Source organism: Amphiura filiformis, chromosome 10 (assembly GCF_039555335.1).
Source record: "Amphiura filiformis chromosome 10, Afil_fr2py, whole genome shotgun sequence".
NCBI lineage: Eukaryota > Metazoa > Echinodermata > Ophiuroidea > Amphilepidida > Amphiuridae > Amphiura > Amphiura filiformis.
Genome location: NC_092637.1, coordinates 47,958,226 through 47,975,460, shown reverse-complemented (window position 1 = coordinate 47,975,460; position 17,235 = coordinate 47,958,226). Strand labels below are relative to the sequence as shown.

Sequence of the window (17,235 nt, the reverse complement as noted above, 5' to 3'; positions counted from 1 at the left end):
TAAAAATAGCAGAGTTAATTAATTGGCTACGGGCTTTCAGTAAAAGGTCAAAGGTTATGTTGTTGTACATGCACAACATGTATGTACATCATATAATCTACACAGAAAAGCTGATTGTTGGTCATTCTTAATTCTTCCCCGCCATTCTTCACTGAGGAAAATAGGGTAAGTCATCATGTATGTCACATTTATCTCTTGACCCAGCTGAGCTGAGATATGATTAGTTTTAAAATATAGGGTCTGGATTAATAGCTCGAGATACTCTAGCTAAAATACAGGTTAAGGTTTACATTTACTATCTTACAATTACATTATCTTACGTAATCAACACAAAGCTTTTGTGAGGATTAGTGAGTGGATAAGAAATTGACAGTGGAGGATACGAAGGACGTGCCGATTGTTAGTTGTCAGTCATGAATTGCCGCAACATATTAATATTTTACTGCATGGCATATTCCGCAAGCACCAAGACAAATTATGCCGTATTTTTCCAAAGATCATCTCATATGAAGTAAGCTGAATGCGATCTGTACTTTTGTAACATTCCGATCGCTTTTGATCACCTATTATCGGTGAATTTGCTTGAAAACATGTGAGTTCATGTTGTGTAAACATAATTAGCATAGACACAAATGAAATTACGATGCAATACAATGCAATTTGAATGCGCAGCAGATCTATAGAAATAAGGCTGCCCGGTTTTATGCAGAATTAGACCACGTCTGGTCTTGATCTCCAAAAAGTGCTCCATAGCCTAGGCGTTGAACCTTCTCTCAATCATTATCATTCACCGGGATCATTCATTGAATGAGAGAAGGTACTGTATACGTATTGTTCCTAATAAGCGCCCAGTCTCTATTAAACGCCCACCCCAAAAATGTTCCAATTGAAAATTGAAAAAGTAATAAAATTTACCATTATTAGGTGCAAACAGGGCGGCGCCATTAGGGGGGCAGGGCGGCAATTGCCCCCCTATGATTTCCAAAAAAGAGGTAAAAGGAAGGAAAAGAGAAAGAAAAGAAGGAGAGAAAAGGGAGGGAGAGAAAGAGAGGAGGGAGAAGAAGAAAAGGAGCCATTCCCTTCCTGGCCATAAACTCCTCCTTCGGACATCTTGCCCCTGGTGGAATGCTGACCTACGCGGTTTTAAAGTTGTTGGTTTTTATATTTTGGGCCCATTTTCGGCAAACTTTCCCCCATAAAAGTTTACATGGTCTCTCTTGCCTTTTCTCCCAAATATTTTGGAAAAATCCTGGCTACAATCACTGTCCTGACCCGACACACCCAAGGCATGTGTCATCAGTGCCAGCAATTAGCCCTAATCATTATAAATAAGTTTACTTTCAGTCCGATATCACACATTTTTACGGGCTTTCATCACATTGTATATCCAAAACCTATACTATAGGCCTACTAGAACGCCTCTCTCAGATAGTGTAAAAATTATGCACCAATATAAATAAGCAATTGGCTTCTTAATACGGGGAGTAGCCAGGATTCATTGGGGGCTGATTTTGAAAAGGTGGACCTGTTTTGGACTTTTCCCTAAAATTTTGACCAAGAAAGCATAAAGAACCCATTTTTTTCACACGCCATGTAGTAGGCAAATTTTGGCCTTTTCTGACTGAAAAAGCATAAAAAACATGCTTTTTTTTCGCTTGCTACGCTCGCAAAAAAGACGCAAAGTGGACCTTTTCGCGCGACTTTATTTTACTTTTCATGAACCATATTTCACCAGCCTATAATCTTCAATATCGCAAATTTTCGCGCACTTCGTGCACATTTGTACCATGAACTTATTCTGTTGCCAAAAGGTGTTGGATTTACTACGTAATTGAGTAGGTCCATGCCTAAAACCAGCGGGCCGAAAGTCGGGCCAGTGAATGAAATCGATAAAAATATGCCTGTTGGAAAATAAATAAATAACCCCCAAAAGGCTGAAAATGTTGCATCAAATGGCTTCATTGTGCTTTCATTTTGAAAATTTTCCAAATTCTCAGGGGGCACATCCCCCTCAGACATTTCTCAAATCGCAAGAAGGGACGGGCAGCGCTGTCGCGCCAAGATAACAAATCTCAAAAAATGTTTGCCCCCCCCTATCAAAATACCCTGGCGCCGCCCCTGGGTGCAAATATATGAGAGGAATGTTAGATCATTCCTACAATGTAGGTCTCACTGGATAGGAAATCAATGATAAGCCTGCAAACAGATGCGTTTAAGCCTGCAAACAGATGCGTTTAAGGAGGCTGTATACTCTCAGACATGCATGTAGTAAAAGTGCATTAACTTTGTAATTATTCGCGCAAGACATATATATAAGTATACATTTTTATGAAGGCAAGACATCAATAAATCTTAATATAAATACAGATTTGGGGTAAAAACAACAATTATGAAGAAAATCACAAAAAAGTGAGTTTTTGGCAATATTTGATAGGTACATCATAACAAAAAAACACTCTTTCCAAAATATTTAATTTTGTTTTTAGCTCAATCTTGAGGCACCATTCCAAAAACGGTTTTTGTATTTTTTTTAAAAATTCACAAACGCCTATTTGCACAAAATGATCCCTAAAATCGGAAATAGACCAAAATATAAAAAAAAGGAGAAAACCGTTTCTTGAGTCGATCATGCTTTTTACGATGATCATATTTGCTTACCTATAGATACTGTATTTATTGAAATATCGTGTATCTAAATCGTCATTTTACAGAGAAAGTGAACATTGAAATAATGGCCGCTGAAGTTTAAAGTGGTCACATTTTGCACTTTCATCGAATCTTGCAGGAGAATGCGGCAGTTTTTATTTTTCTACCTTACATTACATAAACATCGGTATTTAAATCGGAGGAAAGAACTTGAAAACCCCACATTTTATCAGCTAAAACGGAGCCATTTGACCACTAGGTTTTTGTGCTTCCGTGGTGTTTCCATAAGATGCGCCGCGCATGCAGAAAAGCGTCGCGTATGCATAGCGTATTTGTGCGTTAACAAATTGCGCGATATGCAACGCGATGCGTTGTTGCGCGTGTGTACCCTGCTGGTACAACAAAGATTTTCTTTCCTTTTCAATTTCAAACATGAGTGGAATAGTGAAATAAAATCCTTAAAATATTGCAGTTGGTGTTTACAAATTTGGATTTTCATTCCTTGTATTTATAAAAAACATAATAAAGTACATATCAAAAAAACTCAATTTCGCGAAAGAAACAATGTCTAGAGTACACAGCTGCCTTAAAACTGGAATGAGTGGTGTTATTTTGGTCAAATAGTGTAAAAACATACACAAAAAATTGATCCCTTAAGTAGAATTAAACGCCCAGTCTTCATGGAATGTCACGGCCCATGGGCGCTTATTAGGAACAATACGGTATTTAAACTTTTAAAAAAATGAAGTCATTTTCACTCAACAGTAAAATGTTGACAATTCACATAGTATTAGAGCATGACTTATATATTAGTGTTTTTTGGTATTTTTACCTTGTTAATTTCTTTATTCCTTTGAATTTGTATGTTTGAATTGTTTGAATAAAGATGATTGAATAAATAGACTAATATAATAGGGATGTCCACTGTTAACACATTTGCTGCTAGTTCCAGTAACTGTAACGCAGCATACTGAGGTCCGTACATGTAGATGCCATTATTAAAACGCACGCACCCACACACACATCCTTAATCTAGCTAATTGGTCTGGCAGTCAAGTCATACTTTTTTTAATGGTTGACAAGTATTGTTGGTTGAGGCAGCCAAAAAGATCAATTTTCATTGTCTAAATAAAAAAAAATATACATTTGAAATAAATTAACACCTTGATGTTCACCCTACAAATCATATACTTTAGAAATTTGTTTGATTGTTGTTAATGAGTGCAATGTAGGTTTTACAAAGGTGATTTGGTTTCAGCCCTTTTTACAACATAATTATATTATTTGTATATTTTTGTAATTAAGCACCAGGGTATCATTGGTAAATGGCACCATAAATGCATGCATGTAAATGTAAAATGTTTATGTTATAACTGAAGAACCACAGGACCTACAAAAGTATGTGCTTTTTTAATCCTTCTACACGCTTCGCTATGAAATGATCACAAGTAACATACTGACAACTGGAGGAAGTAAAATCTCGATCATGCATCATCAAATTTTTGTCTCCAACCCCCCCCCCACCACACACACTTTTTAGATTCTCGAGTGCCATCATTGTTGTGGTAGAAAAATGAGGGGTCAACAATTTAAATGTTCATGCAGTTGGCAAACATTTCAGTCCCTGTACGCCCCTACTCCATGGAATTCTGAAAGATTGACAGCCCTGCCACATTTCCTGTGATAGGAGTGGGTCCGGGGTTGGGAAAGTACTTGAATAGTACAAATAAAAAATAAAGTGACTGTCACACATGGCAAAATATGCACCTCTAGAATTTTAAAATGGAAGAAAATCTCTTTTTACCCATTGTAAAACATATCAAGTCATGGAAATAATTATAGACATCTCTTGAAAATGGAGTATAAGGCCTGATCAGTGGCTAAATTATTTGTCTTTTTTTTAAAATTTAAATTCAAGTCAATTTTCCAAAAATATTATTAAACAAAAAGCTAAATCATATGACTTTTTTTTAAGAGTTTCAACTAATTAAGTTTGTTTATAGTGTTTTACTTATATAAATTATTGTATTTATTTATATATTTATTTATTTATTTATTTATTGATTGATTGATTGATTGATTGATTGCTCCTTTAAATATATACTGCCAAAAAGTTTTGTATACATAATGTTAAACATAAAATATTTAAAATCCAATTAAACTAAGCTCCCTTTAAAGCTGCAAAGGCGTTGGGCTGTTCCATTTCAAATACATACACTCCTTCCCTATGGAATATAGAAATGACCTTAATCTTCCACACTACCAGGGAGTGTGAATATCAAATGGATATACCTTAATGGGTGACTCCATTTGAAATTCACACTCCCTGTGTAGAAGATTAAGCTCATGTCTTCCATATCAGGTGTATGGATTTCAACTGGAATAGCCCATAAATCCAATGAACCAGAACAAAGCATTGCTTCTAATTTATTCCAGGAAGTTCCTGTTATATTCTCAATGCTGTTTACCAGAACACTACCATTATCATTCCGCTGTATTGGAATTCACCAAATCCTACGCAACAAAACCATGGCAGGTGTAGTGGATTCATCCAGCCATGTTCGGTGGAATTCCGACATGGCGGCTTTCCGGGAAGAGTTTGCCAAAGCCAAACACATTGTGATTCTGACTGGGGCTGGTGTTAGTGCAGAGAGTGGGGTGCCTACTTTCAGGGGTGCTGGTGGGTATTGGAGAAGATGGCAAGCACAGGTATGATATCATTCTATAAAGCCAAACACATTGTGATTCTGACTGGGGCTGGTGTTAGTGCAGAGAGTGGGGTGCCTACTTTCAGAGGCGCTGGTGGGTATTGGAGAAGATGGCAAGCACAGGTATGATATCATTCTATAAAGCCAAACACATTGTGATTCTGACTGGGGCTGGTGTTAGTGCAGAGAGTGGGGTGCCTACTTTCAGAAGCGCTGGTGGGTATTGGAGAAGATGGCAAGCACAGGTATGATATCATTCTATAAAGCCAAACACATTGTGATTCTGACTGGGGCTGGTGTTAGTGCAGAGAGTGGGGTGCCTACTTTTTCAGAGGCGCTGGTGGGTATTGGAGAAGATGGCAAGCACAGGTATGATATCATTCTATAAAGCCAAACACATAGTGATTCTGACTGGGGCTGGTGTTAGTGCAGAGAGTGGGGTGCCTACTTTCAGAGGCGCTGGTGGGTATTGGAGAAGATGGCAAGCACAGGTATGGTATCATTCTATAAAGCCAAACACATTGTGATTCTGACTGGGGCTGGTGTTAGTGCAGAGAGTGGGGTGCCTACTTTCAGAGGTGCTGGTGGGTTTTGGAGAAGATGGCAAGCACAGGTATGATATCATTCTATAAAGCCAAACACATTGTGATTCTGACTGGGGCTGGTGTTAGTGCAGAGAGTGGGGTTCCTACTTTCAGAGGAGAAGATGGCAAGCACAGGTATGATATCATCATATCATTCTATAAAGTCACGGAAAAAAATCTGTATACAGGCCCGACCGACCCTGATTTTGCAGGGTTTTTTTACTTATGTAAAATCATCCATTTTGGGGTCAGAATTGATTGATTTGACTGAAAATTTTGAAAAATATTCAGAACATTTTAGAAAATCAAATTTTGCTTAATTTTCAAGCTTGGTGATATTTTAGTAAAGGGTCATTTCTAGCCTCCAGAAAAAAAAGACAGACCCCAAGTCCATCTGCCCGTAACAATCATACTTTTTTAACTTCTTTTTTGTCTGTGCAGGTGCATCAATCCTTTGGAACAGGGGACACATCCCCTCCCCTCCACCACCCACTGTTCAAAGTGCCCTTCCCCATATTTTGGTAACTTTAATCACAAACTCACAAGCACAATGTTGTTTGATATCCTAAGAGCAAGTACAAAATTAGTCCATGTAAAAATATGCAAGCAACCAATAGGCTTCAACTGGGAATACATTTGCATGACCATAATTATTTGGAATCGGCATGAAAACTACATTAGTTCAATTGGTTCAGTGCTTCTTGAAAAAACTTGAGACTTTTTGTGGAGAGGCCTATGGCCAGCATGTAAAACGTTAAATATGCAATGCTTTGAACTACAACTTAGCTTTCTTTTTGTCCCATGGGGGGGTACTCCCATATATTGGTATGCCTCATGCATGTGGTTGTCAATACCCCCCTTTTTTTGAAGCAAACTTTACACCAAATGACACCCTTTTTTCATCAGCTTACCACACCAAATTACCCCCTTTTTTAGAAGTTCACCAAATCTGCACATTTTTGCAGGTTTTGCACACATTTTAGCTTCAAAATGTCATTAATTCTTGCAAATTATTGCCCAGAAAGTTATTTTTCACTGTCAATGACACCCAATTTTTAGCGGTCCACACTAAATGAGCCCCATTTTCTTGGAGTGTACACTAAATGACGATGACCCCCTTTTTTTGAAAAAATCCTACATCGATAAACCCCCATTGTCGAATTGCGGTAAGCTCCGGAACATCACTTTCATGTTCAAGTACCCCACCGGTGATATTCACATAAAAATTAAAGGTGATTAAAATCTTGATGCAAAACTCATGATTTCACTTCAATTTTAATACTATTAAATATAGGGTCTCCAATCTCCATAAACAAAATTAATACAAAAATGTGTCTGTTAACTTAAAGAGGAAGCCCCACCAGAGTAGTTCTTCTGGGGTGAACCAAACCTGCCTGGTTATCCAATTAATCAGTGACAAAGTTATCTCTGAATTTGACAGGTGCTAATTGATGTTTTAATTGTATATTGCATCAATTAGCACCTGTCAAATTCAGAGATAACCTTGTCACTAAATTAATAATAACCAGGCAAGTTTGGTTCACCCCAGAAGAACTGCTCTGGCGGGGCTCCCTCTTTAAAATGAATGTCCTTTTATATCAGTATAAGATACATGTCAAATATGTCTTTGATCTGTGTGTATTATATCTAGGATCTAGCAACTCCTAAAGCTTTTGCTGCTAACCCATCTCTAGTTTGGGAGTTCTATCACTATAGAAGAGAGATCATGGGATCTAAGGACCCAAATAAAGCACATATTGTAAGTATACAAATTTGACTCAAAAGCAGCATCCGCACAATTTTGTGTGGGGGTGTGTGTGTTTTCTAAGTACTCCAGTATCACTTCAAATTATATCAAATTATTTGTCTGCTAAACAAATATGTAATATCTTTAAAAGATAAGGTCACATCTTCCATATGGGGTGTATGTATTTCTTTCTCAACTTATGGTTCAGAAGTTACATGTATGTGCTGCAACAGGTCAAGGGTCAATTTTCAAGATGTACAGGGGTCAAAAGTCAAAGTTGCACCAAGTTTTATGAAAGTTGTAGCAAATTGTTCATCTATTCAAAGCAAAGGGATGCAGAAAAAGATTGATCACAACATTATTATGTCAATTGCATCAAAGTGATCAAACGTGTAAATAACCTGCTCTGAAAGCATAAATTTGCTATCCTTCGTGTCTACCGCTACAACCATACCATGCTGAATTTGATAGCCTTGTGCGTGTGCAAAAACAGGAATAAAAGTGAGTTGCCATTTGTCTGCTTCAGTGCATGTTCCAAAATTTGCAATGTAATTTTTAAAATGTATTTTAGAGCTTTTTAGAGTGATCTAGTCAAATCTATGCTAAATAAGCATAGATTTGATTAAAATCCCTTTATATTGTCAATTTCATCTCACATGTATAATATTTGTATATGCCAGGCAATTGCAGAGTGTGAGGAGCGACTAGCTAAGCAGAATCGCCGTGTTGTCGTCGTCACACAGAATATTGATGAATTGCATCGTAAGGCTGGCACCAAGAATATCATTGAGCTGCATGGTAAGCTGTAAGGAAAAAACTAACAAATTTGTTTCCAGATACCACACACATTTTGTTTTTGGACCAAGTCTACATATACATTGTGGGGAATATCCCCTGGCTTTAGCCATAAAAGGAGCATAATTGCGATGGTGTATTCCTTCTGTGTGTTTTTTTTTGCATTTGAAAAATTCAGTAAAATTGTGTAATATTTTCATGCAACAAAAAAGACTGAGAAAAACATTTCAAATAAACATTTTGTATGCTATTACTTTTATCATTGTGCCTGAATGGGGCATAATTTTTTTTTTGTGCTTCCAGAATAAATATCCTGGAACAAAATTTGAGAAATTTTGGTGGCAAATATAATGTTGAACTAGAACAAAATATGTGCACAAAGCTCATGAAAATTTGAAAATTTTAAAGCTAAAATGGCCAAATATGAGGTTAATTTGGTCAAAAACAATTAATGCGCTGCAAAACATTGGGGGATGCTTGCCGAAGGCATAAATTTTGCCCATCCTAGGAGTAAAGAGGGGTGGCTAAGACCCTTTTTATCCCTCATCGCCAGCATCTACAGCTATATAATTGATGGACTTCTTTCTTTCAGGGTCTCTGTTCACGGTTCGTTGCATTGAATGTGGCAATGTGAAAGAAGACAGAAATAGCCCTATATGCCCTGCATTAAAAGACAGAGGGTAAGTTAACCTTGACCAGTCCTGCCCAACCAGTGGCAGTGCTAGGGAGGGGGGGCAATGGGGGCATCCCCCAAATATTTTTGTTTCCCCCAATTTCCCCCCCCCCTCACTTTTGAGGCAAAACACCCAAAATTACGTCAATTTCAACTTTTTGCGGCAATTTTGAGCAAAATTTGTCAATTTTGCACCCCCCCCCAAATTCACTTTGCCCCCCCCTGCAAAAAATTCCTGGTGCCACCACTGAGCTCAACTGTCTGGCCTGGTAACAATGCCCAACCAGGCAGCATGCTTCTGCACCTGTGGCGTAGCTTGGATTTTTTCAGAAAGGGGGCAAGGAAGAAGGCAACTTCAGGTGTGTGCATGGGGGGGGGGGGGAATGGAATGAAAATTGTCAAAAATATTCCCTCATCAAAGTCCTGTGATTAAGTTGAACAATTTAGAGTTAGTTGAAAGAAAGCTCATAGTTTTCTCATTAACCCTGTAAAATGTATTCTTGAGAAATTAATGTTTCATTCAGATATGTGAACAAAAACATGGTATATAAAAAGTGGTAATCATGCACCACCGGAAGTATGTTCTATTGAACTTGTCCATTTAAAATCCACACTACCCTTGTGGAAGATTTTTTAAATATCTTTCACAAGGGGAGTATGAATTTCAAATGGAATGAATACATTATCAGCTCCATTTGAAACTCACCCTCCCTCAATGGAAGATTCATATTGATTCTTTGTTAGAGAGTGTATGAAATTCAAATGGAGCTGCTGAATATGTTCATTCCATTTGAAATTCATACTCCCCCTTGTGGAAGATACAGAGTGTCCCAGAATGATTTATACCGGGAAAGATGGAATTTTTTAGGTATGAACGGCATTTCTATTGGTCATATTGTTTTGCATTTTCACTTCTTCATATATTTAGCTTTCTCAGATTTTTTAGATTTAAAAAATTGGACGTCTCCAGTAGAAGTTAGAGAGGATTATGTAAAAATGGTGAATTCCAAGTTTTGACAAAGCAACCTATTTTGAAAATCTGTAAAATTACTAACCGTTCAGCACAAAGTTATTTGGAAAATGTTATGCAGTATATTTTCTGTGTCCTGTTCTTACTTCTACTAAATAGTCGATATCTATCGTTTATTTATGATGTTACGAAGCAATCTTTTTATGGAATAAAGGTTTGCTATGCTTGAGTGACCTTAAACTATTCTTTCTTTGGCGGCAGTTTTGAAGACAATTATTGCGGTGTGTTAGTTTCATCATTTGAAATGCCGGCAGAGGTGGATTTTTCGTAAAAGTATAGAGAAGGTTCGTCCTTGGTGTCACAGCATGCATTTATGTCAACTGTATATTGGCAACCCCACAGCTACGTAACGAAGAAGATTAAAAGGGTCCTTGAGGAGTTATATCCTCTATAATAATGACATTTTTGGGTAAAAATTGTGGTAAAATTCAAATAAAAAGTATGTTTTTCAACCTAAATATCTGATATCTTATAATCCCATATCAAGAATTATTTAGCATTGTAAGCTCTACATCTGTGCCAAATTTGTTGTATTTCCTATAAAAGAATGTAGGATTTCTCCAATGCGGCTGGACGATGGTGATAAAAGATCCATGTGTTATGATGCATTTGCACTGTAAATTACACAGTTTTCGTCCATTTTCAGTAATGGCAATGTCACGCCAAAACGAATCAAGTTATTTCCATGAAAATCACAGAATAAGTAGGAGACATGTGTGGCATTGTATTGCACTTATTAAGAGTAGATACACTGTCGATTATATATTTTTGATATTTTGTTCAAACACGGTATAAATCATTCTGGGACACCCTGTATTTCCAAAATCTTCCACATGGGTAGTGTGGATTTTAAATGGAATAGCCCATTCTATGGGGCATTGATACACATTTTTGCTTCTCATATCAAAATCATTGGACCAATATAACTTTGAATTTGGAAACAGATTGGTTTATGGCTTCGATATAAGATAGAAAACACAATATGAAAAAATCTAACTATCCACCTTTAATTTTCTTCTTTGTTACCATGGTTACAGTGCACCAGACCCTGATGCACAAGATGCTAGGATACTGGAAGAACAACTACCAAGGTAATGTATTGCATTCGCCGAGCCATTGAAAGTGAGGACAAGTTTTCCCACATTCAAAGTGAGGACATTTTGACAAAGTGAGGTCAAGATCCGAGTCCTCGCTTTGTGATTATGTGCATTGGATAACACTCTTCCTATAGGGGTATAGGCTGTTATCTCACTTTGTATTTGTGTTTACAGACAAAGTGAGGTGACCTCACTTTGAATGTGTTGTTTGTAAAATGTCCCCACTTTGAATGCCATTACAAACCCCAATTACACACGTGTGTATCACAAGTCCCCGCTTTGAACGCCTGTGTGAGTAAGTGTAGGTTATTCCAGTTGAAATTCATACACCCCCTATGGAAGACATGACCTTAATCTCCCACACAGGTGGTGTAGATATCAAATGAGCAAGAGCAACTGTTGGCAGCGCATTGCATTTTTCTTCCCTGGTATTTGGCAGATTTGTTGATTTGAGAGCCTCTGAAGTCTTAGAAAGTGTCACAAAATGTGGACCAGTGTAACATTGAAATCTGTTAAACTGTTTGACTGCTCATGTGGGTAACTGCAATAGCTGCCATGTGTATGTGAGTACAATATACAGTACAGTGTGTAAATTGCCAAATGTTCACAGGGCAGCTATTGCACTTACCTACTTCTGGCACTGAACCACAGAATTAGAGAAGGAGAACCGGGACTCCCTATACCGCCACATACACTCGTGCCATCAGCTATGAGGAGAAAATTGGGGGTATTCGGTCCTTGCCGATGGTGCGCGATGATGAATCGAAAACAATTCTGAATTTTTTTGAAAATTCAAAATTCATTAAATTATGTCAAAATCTGGAAATAAAAGAAGTTTACATTACATTTTGACATAATTTAATGAATTTTGACCCTTTTTGTGTATCAAATCCTGCCAAATTAATGCAACCTATGAGTTTTTTCATATTAAGAATTGAATGTTTGTGTATGTAATGAGCATGTTCTTTTAGTGATTGCACAAAATAATAGTAAGTATGACAATTTAATTTAAGAAATTGACAATGTATTTGTATAATGATGCCATATAAGACATGGTTCACAGTGGACAATGGTAAAAATGCATTGCTTCCAATCTCTTCAGTTATATTCGACTCAGGTAGGACTCTAATCCGGGAATCTCGGGATTCTAATTTACATTTCTTTATTTCAAATCAGATGTACTAGTTGTGGTGGATTGGCAAGACCTCATGTGGTGTGGTTTGGGGAGGGATTAGATAGAAAGGTGCTGGAAGATACAGAAGAAGAATGCATGAAGTGTGACTTGTGCCTAGTGGGGAGTAGGGCCTACTACAGGTGTTGTTTTTTGGATAGGGAAATGGGCAATTCCAGTTGAAATCCATACACCCTCTATGGAAGACATGACCTTAATCTCCCGTACAGGAGATGTAGACTTCTAATGGAGTTACCCATTCAGGTAACCCCACTTGAAATTCACACCCCCTGTGTGGAAGATTAAACTTGTGTCTTAGGAGGGTGTGTGGATTTATGGAATAGCCCAAGCCTTTGGCAATCATAGAAGCGAACCCATTACTATATAAATTTACCAAGGAAAATGGACCCTTTGGTATGGAGCTCAGACAAACTGGTACTATAATAAAGGAGAGAAAAAGTCAGAACCATTCAGATTCGAACCAGCGTGCACTTACAATTACATGTACATGTCGTTGAGTTCACCACCAGCTCATGGCAGGTCTGCCGCCGAATTGAACATGTAATGATTTTATTCTCTCGAAAATGTCTCGGGCCAATGTAAATTAATTATAATGAGAGAGGGCAGCCGTTCTGCTGTGTCCTAGCAGGATCGCAATCAAATAGAGATATTTTAATGTCTCTATTTTAACAGTCTATAATATATCGAATCGATTAATTTGAATTAAACAATTCATCGATTGGCCATGGGCAGCGCCATTAGACATGTTACAAGACTATCAAGTGACAGGTGATGGATCATACACACACAAATGAATAGGTACTTTTTTGATCATTTTCATCAAGGTTACTCAAAACTTCCCTTTGTAGTTTATTATACAGCAGGGGTCTCTGTCTTTTTTTTAACATATTAAAATATGTTATGAAAAACTTTAATTTTAAAAATATTTACCGACGAAAATTTAAATCCATCAACGGAAAGGCTTGTTATGCTCGAACAAACTTAGCAAAATTTTGGTCTAAAAATTTGCCAAGGTTACTGCTGTCCCATTCAAAAGCACAGGAAGACCACCCACAGCGTTGAGATCACCTTTCCAGACATTCTGTCTACAGGCAGTAATGGATGCCACCAGTGCTGGCATCACTGAATTGTTTAAAACGAATTAATAAATTCGGTATTATATACTAAAACTGCAGAGCTGCCAACTCTCCCTCTTTTCGCAGGAGACTCCCTACTTTTAAACCTTCAGAACCCTTAATTTTTGGTCATCTCCCTGAAAAGGAAATGGTTTCGTCCATTAAGATGTACATTCTGATTGCAACAGGAAATCTCCCCTTTTTTCAAGATTCAAATGTTGGCAGCTCTGTAGCTGTTTAATGTCTGGATCCTCCCATATTTAAAAATATGGGAGGATCCAGAGGATACATGCTCAGGACACAGCAGATAGGCCATCCTCTCTAATTATAGTCCATATTTTCAGTTAAATCTAAAACAGAATTTCAAAAATGTTTGGCACATTTTGACAAATGATCCATCAAAATACCAAAATAAACAGCAAAAAGGGTGTAAATTTTCTTAGGGTATAGTAGTGACGTCAGGTATGTTAATTGGTTCACAAGTTGCCTCATTGTGTCCAACCTATTCAGCTTTAAAGCTGTAGAATATTACGTTAATTTTCATTCATTTTTAGGTAGGGACTTCATCAGTGGTTTACCCAGCAGCCATGTATGCCCCCATGATAGCAGACAGAGGGGTAACTGTGGCTGAATTTAATCCCGAAGAAACACCAGCAACAGGGACATGCAAGTAAGTCAAATGTTAACCCCATAGGTGCTATGGCCTTTTGACAATGCCTCTGATTGGTTAATTTACATTAATAATTTTCTGAGTATCCAATCAAAGTAAAGCTTTTAGATATGTTGGCACTTTATGGCCTCTTTACAATGCCTCTGATTGGTTAATTTACATAATACTTGTCTGAGTATCCAATCAAAATAGAGCTTTTAGATATGTTGGCACTTTATGGCCTTTTAACAATGCCTCTGATTGGTTAATTTACATTAATACTTTTCTGAGTATCCAATCAAAATAGAGCATTTAGATATGTTGACACTTTATGGCCTTTTTACAATGCCTCTGATTGGTTAATAATAATTTTCTGAGTATCCAATCAAAGTAAAGCATTTAGATATGTTGGCACTTTATGACCTCTTTACAATGCCTCTGATTGGTTAATAATAATTTTCTGAGTATCCAATCAAAGTAAAGCATTTAGATATGTTGGCACTTTATGACCTCTTTACAATGCCTCTGATTGGTTAATAATAATTTTCTGAGTATCCAATCAAAGTAAAGCATTTAGATATGTTGGCACTTTATGGCCTCTTTACAATGCCTCTGGTTGGTTAATTTACATAATACTTTTCTGAGTGTCCAATCAAAATAGAGCTTTTAGCTATGTTGGCACTTTATGGCCTTTTTACAATGCTTCTGATTGGCTAATAATAATTTTCTGAGTATCCAATCAAAGTAAAGCTTTTAGATATGTTGGCACTTTATGACCTCTACGCCTCTGATTGGTTAATTTACATAATACTGAATCTGAGTATCCAGTCAAAATAGAGCTTTTAAAGTGAAATGGATAAGGTGAGTACAGGGCCTTGTCAAAAAGGGCGGTCAGATCTCAACCCAAATTATTTCCAAGTTGTGGCGTCACAAATATAGTTATAAAGAAACAATAATACCAAGAGACCTGTTGCCCAAGGGGTGTGGCACATCATAAATTATTGGTGGGTATGCTCCCATGGAATTTAGAGGTGATGGGTATTTGGGAGCTGATGTCGTATTGGGAAAAGGGTGGTCTTTTGGAGCTGCGAACAGTCAAAATTAGGGTTGAAAACCAGAAATGTGAGGAATGAGCATAGCAATTTAGGGGTCTTTAAGAGCTGGAACTTAAGGGGGTACTACACCCCTGGCCAATTTTGTGCCTATTTTTGCATTTTTCCCAAAAATTATAGCGCATTGGTGGCAAATAAGATATGTATATTATAGGGGCAAGGACTACAACTACTGCACTGGAAGTTTTATTTCAGCACAGACAACAGTTGTGGAGTTACAGTCAAAAATGAGGGAAAACCAATATTTGATCAATAAAATCAATAACTACTTGCCTTGAGTTGCTGAATTTTCAGTGCAGTAGTTGTAGTCCTTGCCCCTATAATATACATATCTTACTTGTGACCAATGCGCAATAATTTTTGAGAAAAATGCAAAAATAGGCACAAAATTGGTCAGGGATGTAGTACCCCCTTAAAGGGTCTTTTGGAGCTCTATTTTGGTCAAATTTAGGTGGTCTTACAGAGCTGCGCAAATATCCAAAAAGGGGGTCATACTAGGGAAGCATACCTGTATGGTCATTTGTGTTAAGTGCCTCTCACCTCCTTTCCCCCCCCCCCGGCCTTTTTATAATAATGATTATTTACATTTTGTATGTTTTTGTTTGTTTGTTTCCAGATACCATTTTCATGGGCCAGCAGGAGAGCATGTACCTAAAGCATTGGCTAAACACCCTAGTGAACCAGACAGCTGAACAGAGTTGCCAGACCCATGAGTTGGTAGCCCAATTGGTGACTTTCAAGTATCGACTTTGAAAATTGCCACCATAATTATATATTGTAGCCCATTTTAAGAGAATTTTGCTGTACAAAAGCAACAAACCATGAAGTTTTTAAGATGGAATGTGATCAAATTCACAGAAAGTAATATAATTTTATACCAATTTGGTCTCAAAATGCCCTCTAAAATTTATTTCTGACCATTTAGATTTTGGGTGCACAGTGGTCTTTACCAGGTGGTGGGCGCCGTGCATTCTCTAAATTCAGTAAATTTCCATCATCAACTCAATTGATTATTATTTTGTAATTTTAAAACGCTTGAAATATCACAAATAAATAGGCTTATGTTACTAAATAATATAAATACAAGCTAAAACCGTTGGAGTTGGGTTCGATAACTAACCGAGTATATGGAAAATGCCATACGGCTGAGCGGTTTTGCCAGCTCTCTCCGACCATCATGCCACTCGCCGCCTGGTCTTTACTGCAGTTTATACTGTGGCCCTGTGATGTTGGTGACCCAGCTAGGTTCGCTTTGCTCGCATGTCTTGCTTGCCTTCGGCAAAGAGATAGTGGTCCGAGTGGTAGCGGCTTGCCTAGTGATACTCAGTGCTATTTTAGCTTGCTTCTGTAAGCGGTTCTCAGATTGGTATTTTTATAATGGTCTAACCAGGCAAGGATTGGCCTTTACTATATATTTTCTTTACTAGTAACTTGCTTGGGTTTATTTTACTTGAAGTGGTATTTTTTTATAGAATGGTCTAACCAGGCAAGGATTGGCCTTTACTATACATTTTCTTTACTAGTCACTTGCCTGGGTTTATTTTACTCGGAATTAAAATGTTTTACTCTGGATCTTCTAAGGTACTGCAAGGGCCTTGATCAAGAGCCATGATATTCATGAAAAAATACTTACTCCTTCTTATTCAGGGCATGCCTTGAATCAAGGTATGTGGAAGGTGGGAACCAAAGGGTCAGCCCCTAACAATTTGTTGACCCTAAAAACTTATTTGAAGAAAAAGTATATTATGTTTGACAGTTTAACATATTTATAATTTTCTGCACATCATTCTTATAATTATGGAAATTGCTTATGTGTAAGACACCATTTTAGTTTTAAGTTTTAGTTTTACCAGAAATGGCAGAGATTTTCTGGACCCCATGTAGTGA

General features: G+C 37.4%; 1 protein-coding gene across 4 annotated transcripts; it reads left to right on the top strand.

The window, feature by feature from the left end:
• Window positions 1-73: 73 nt before the first annotated feature.
• On the top strand, window positions 74-17,235 carry LOC140162965 (NAD-dependent protein deacylase sirtuin-5, mitochondrial-like). Of its 4 annotated transcripts, XM_072186284.1 has the most exons (9): window positions 74-165; window positions 5,083-5,355; window positions 7,590-7,697; window positions 8,366-8,483; window positions 9,073-9,160; window positions 11,221-11,274; window positions 12,457-12,575; window positions 14,143-14,257; window positions 15,965-17,235. In XM_072186284.1, exons 2-9 carry the CDS (start codon window positions 5,104-5,106, stop codon window positions 16,038-16,040), a joined length of 930 nt encoding a protein of 309 aa, XP_072042385.1. In that variant the 5' UTR covers window positions 74-165; window positions 5,083-5,103; the 3' UTR covers window positions 16,041-17,235. The 4 variants fall into 4 exon arrangements, with proteins under 4 accessions (XP_072042385.1, XP_072042386.1, XP_072042387.1 ...); XM_072186285.1 differs by lacking the exons at window positions 74-165; window positions 5,083-5,355 and adding an exon at window positions 5,696-5,845; XM_072186286.1 differs by lacking the exons at window positions 74-165; window positions 5,083-5,355 and adding an exon at window positions 5,869-5,967.

Coding starts and splice junctions, on each gene's coding strand:
- LOC140162965 (XM_072186284.1), top strand. CDS start 5,104: ATGCTGTTTACCAGAACACTACCATTATCATTCCGCTGTATTGGAATT. Junction 7,698..8,365: donor ACCCAAATAAAGCACATATT/GTAAGTATACAA, acceptor TGTATATGCCAG/GCAATTGCAGAGTGTGAGGA. Junction 12,576..14,142: donor GTGTGACTTGTGCCTAGTGG/GGAGTAGGGCCT, acceptor TTCATTTTTAGG/TAGGGACTTCATCAGTGGTT.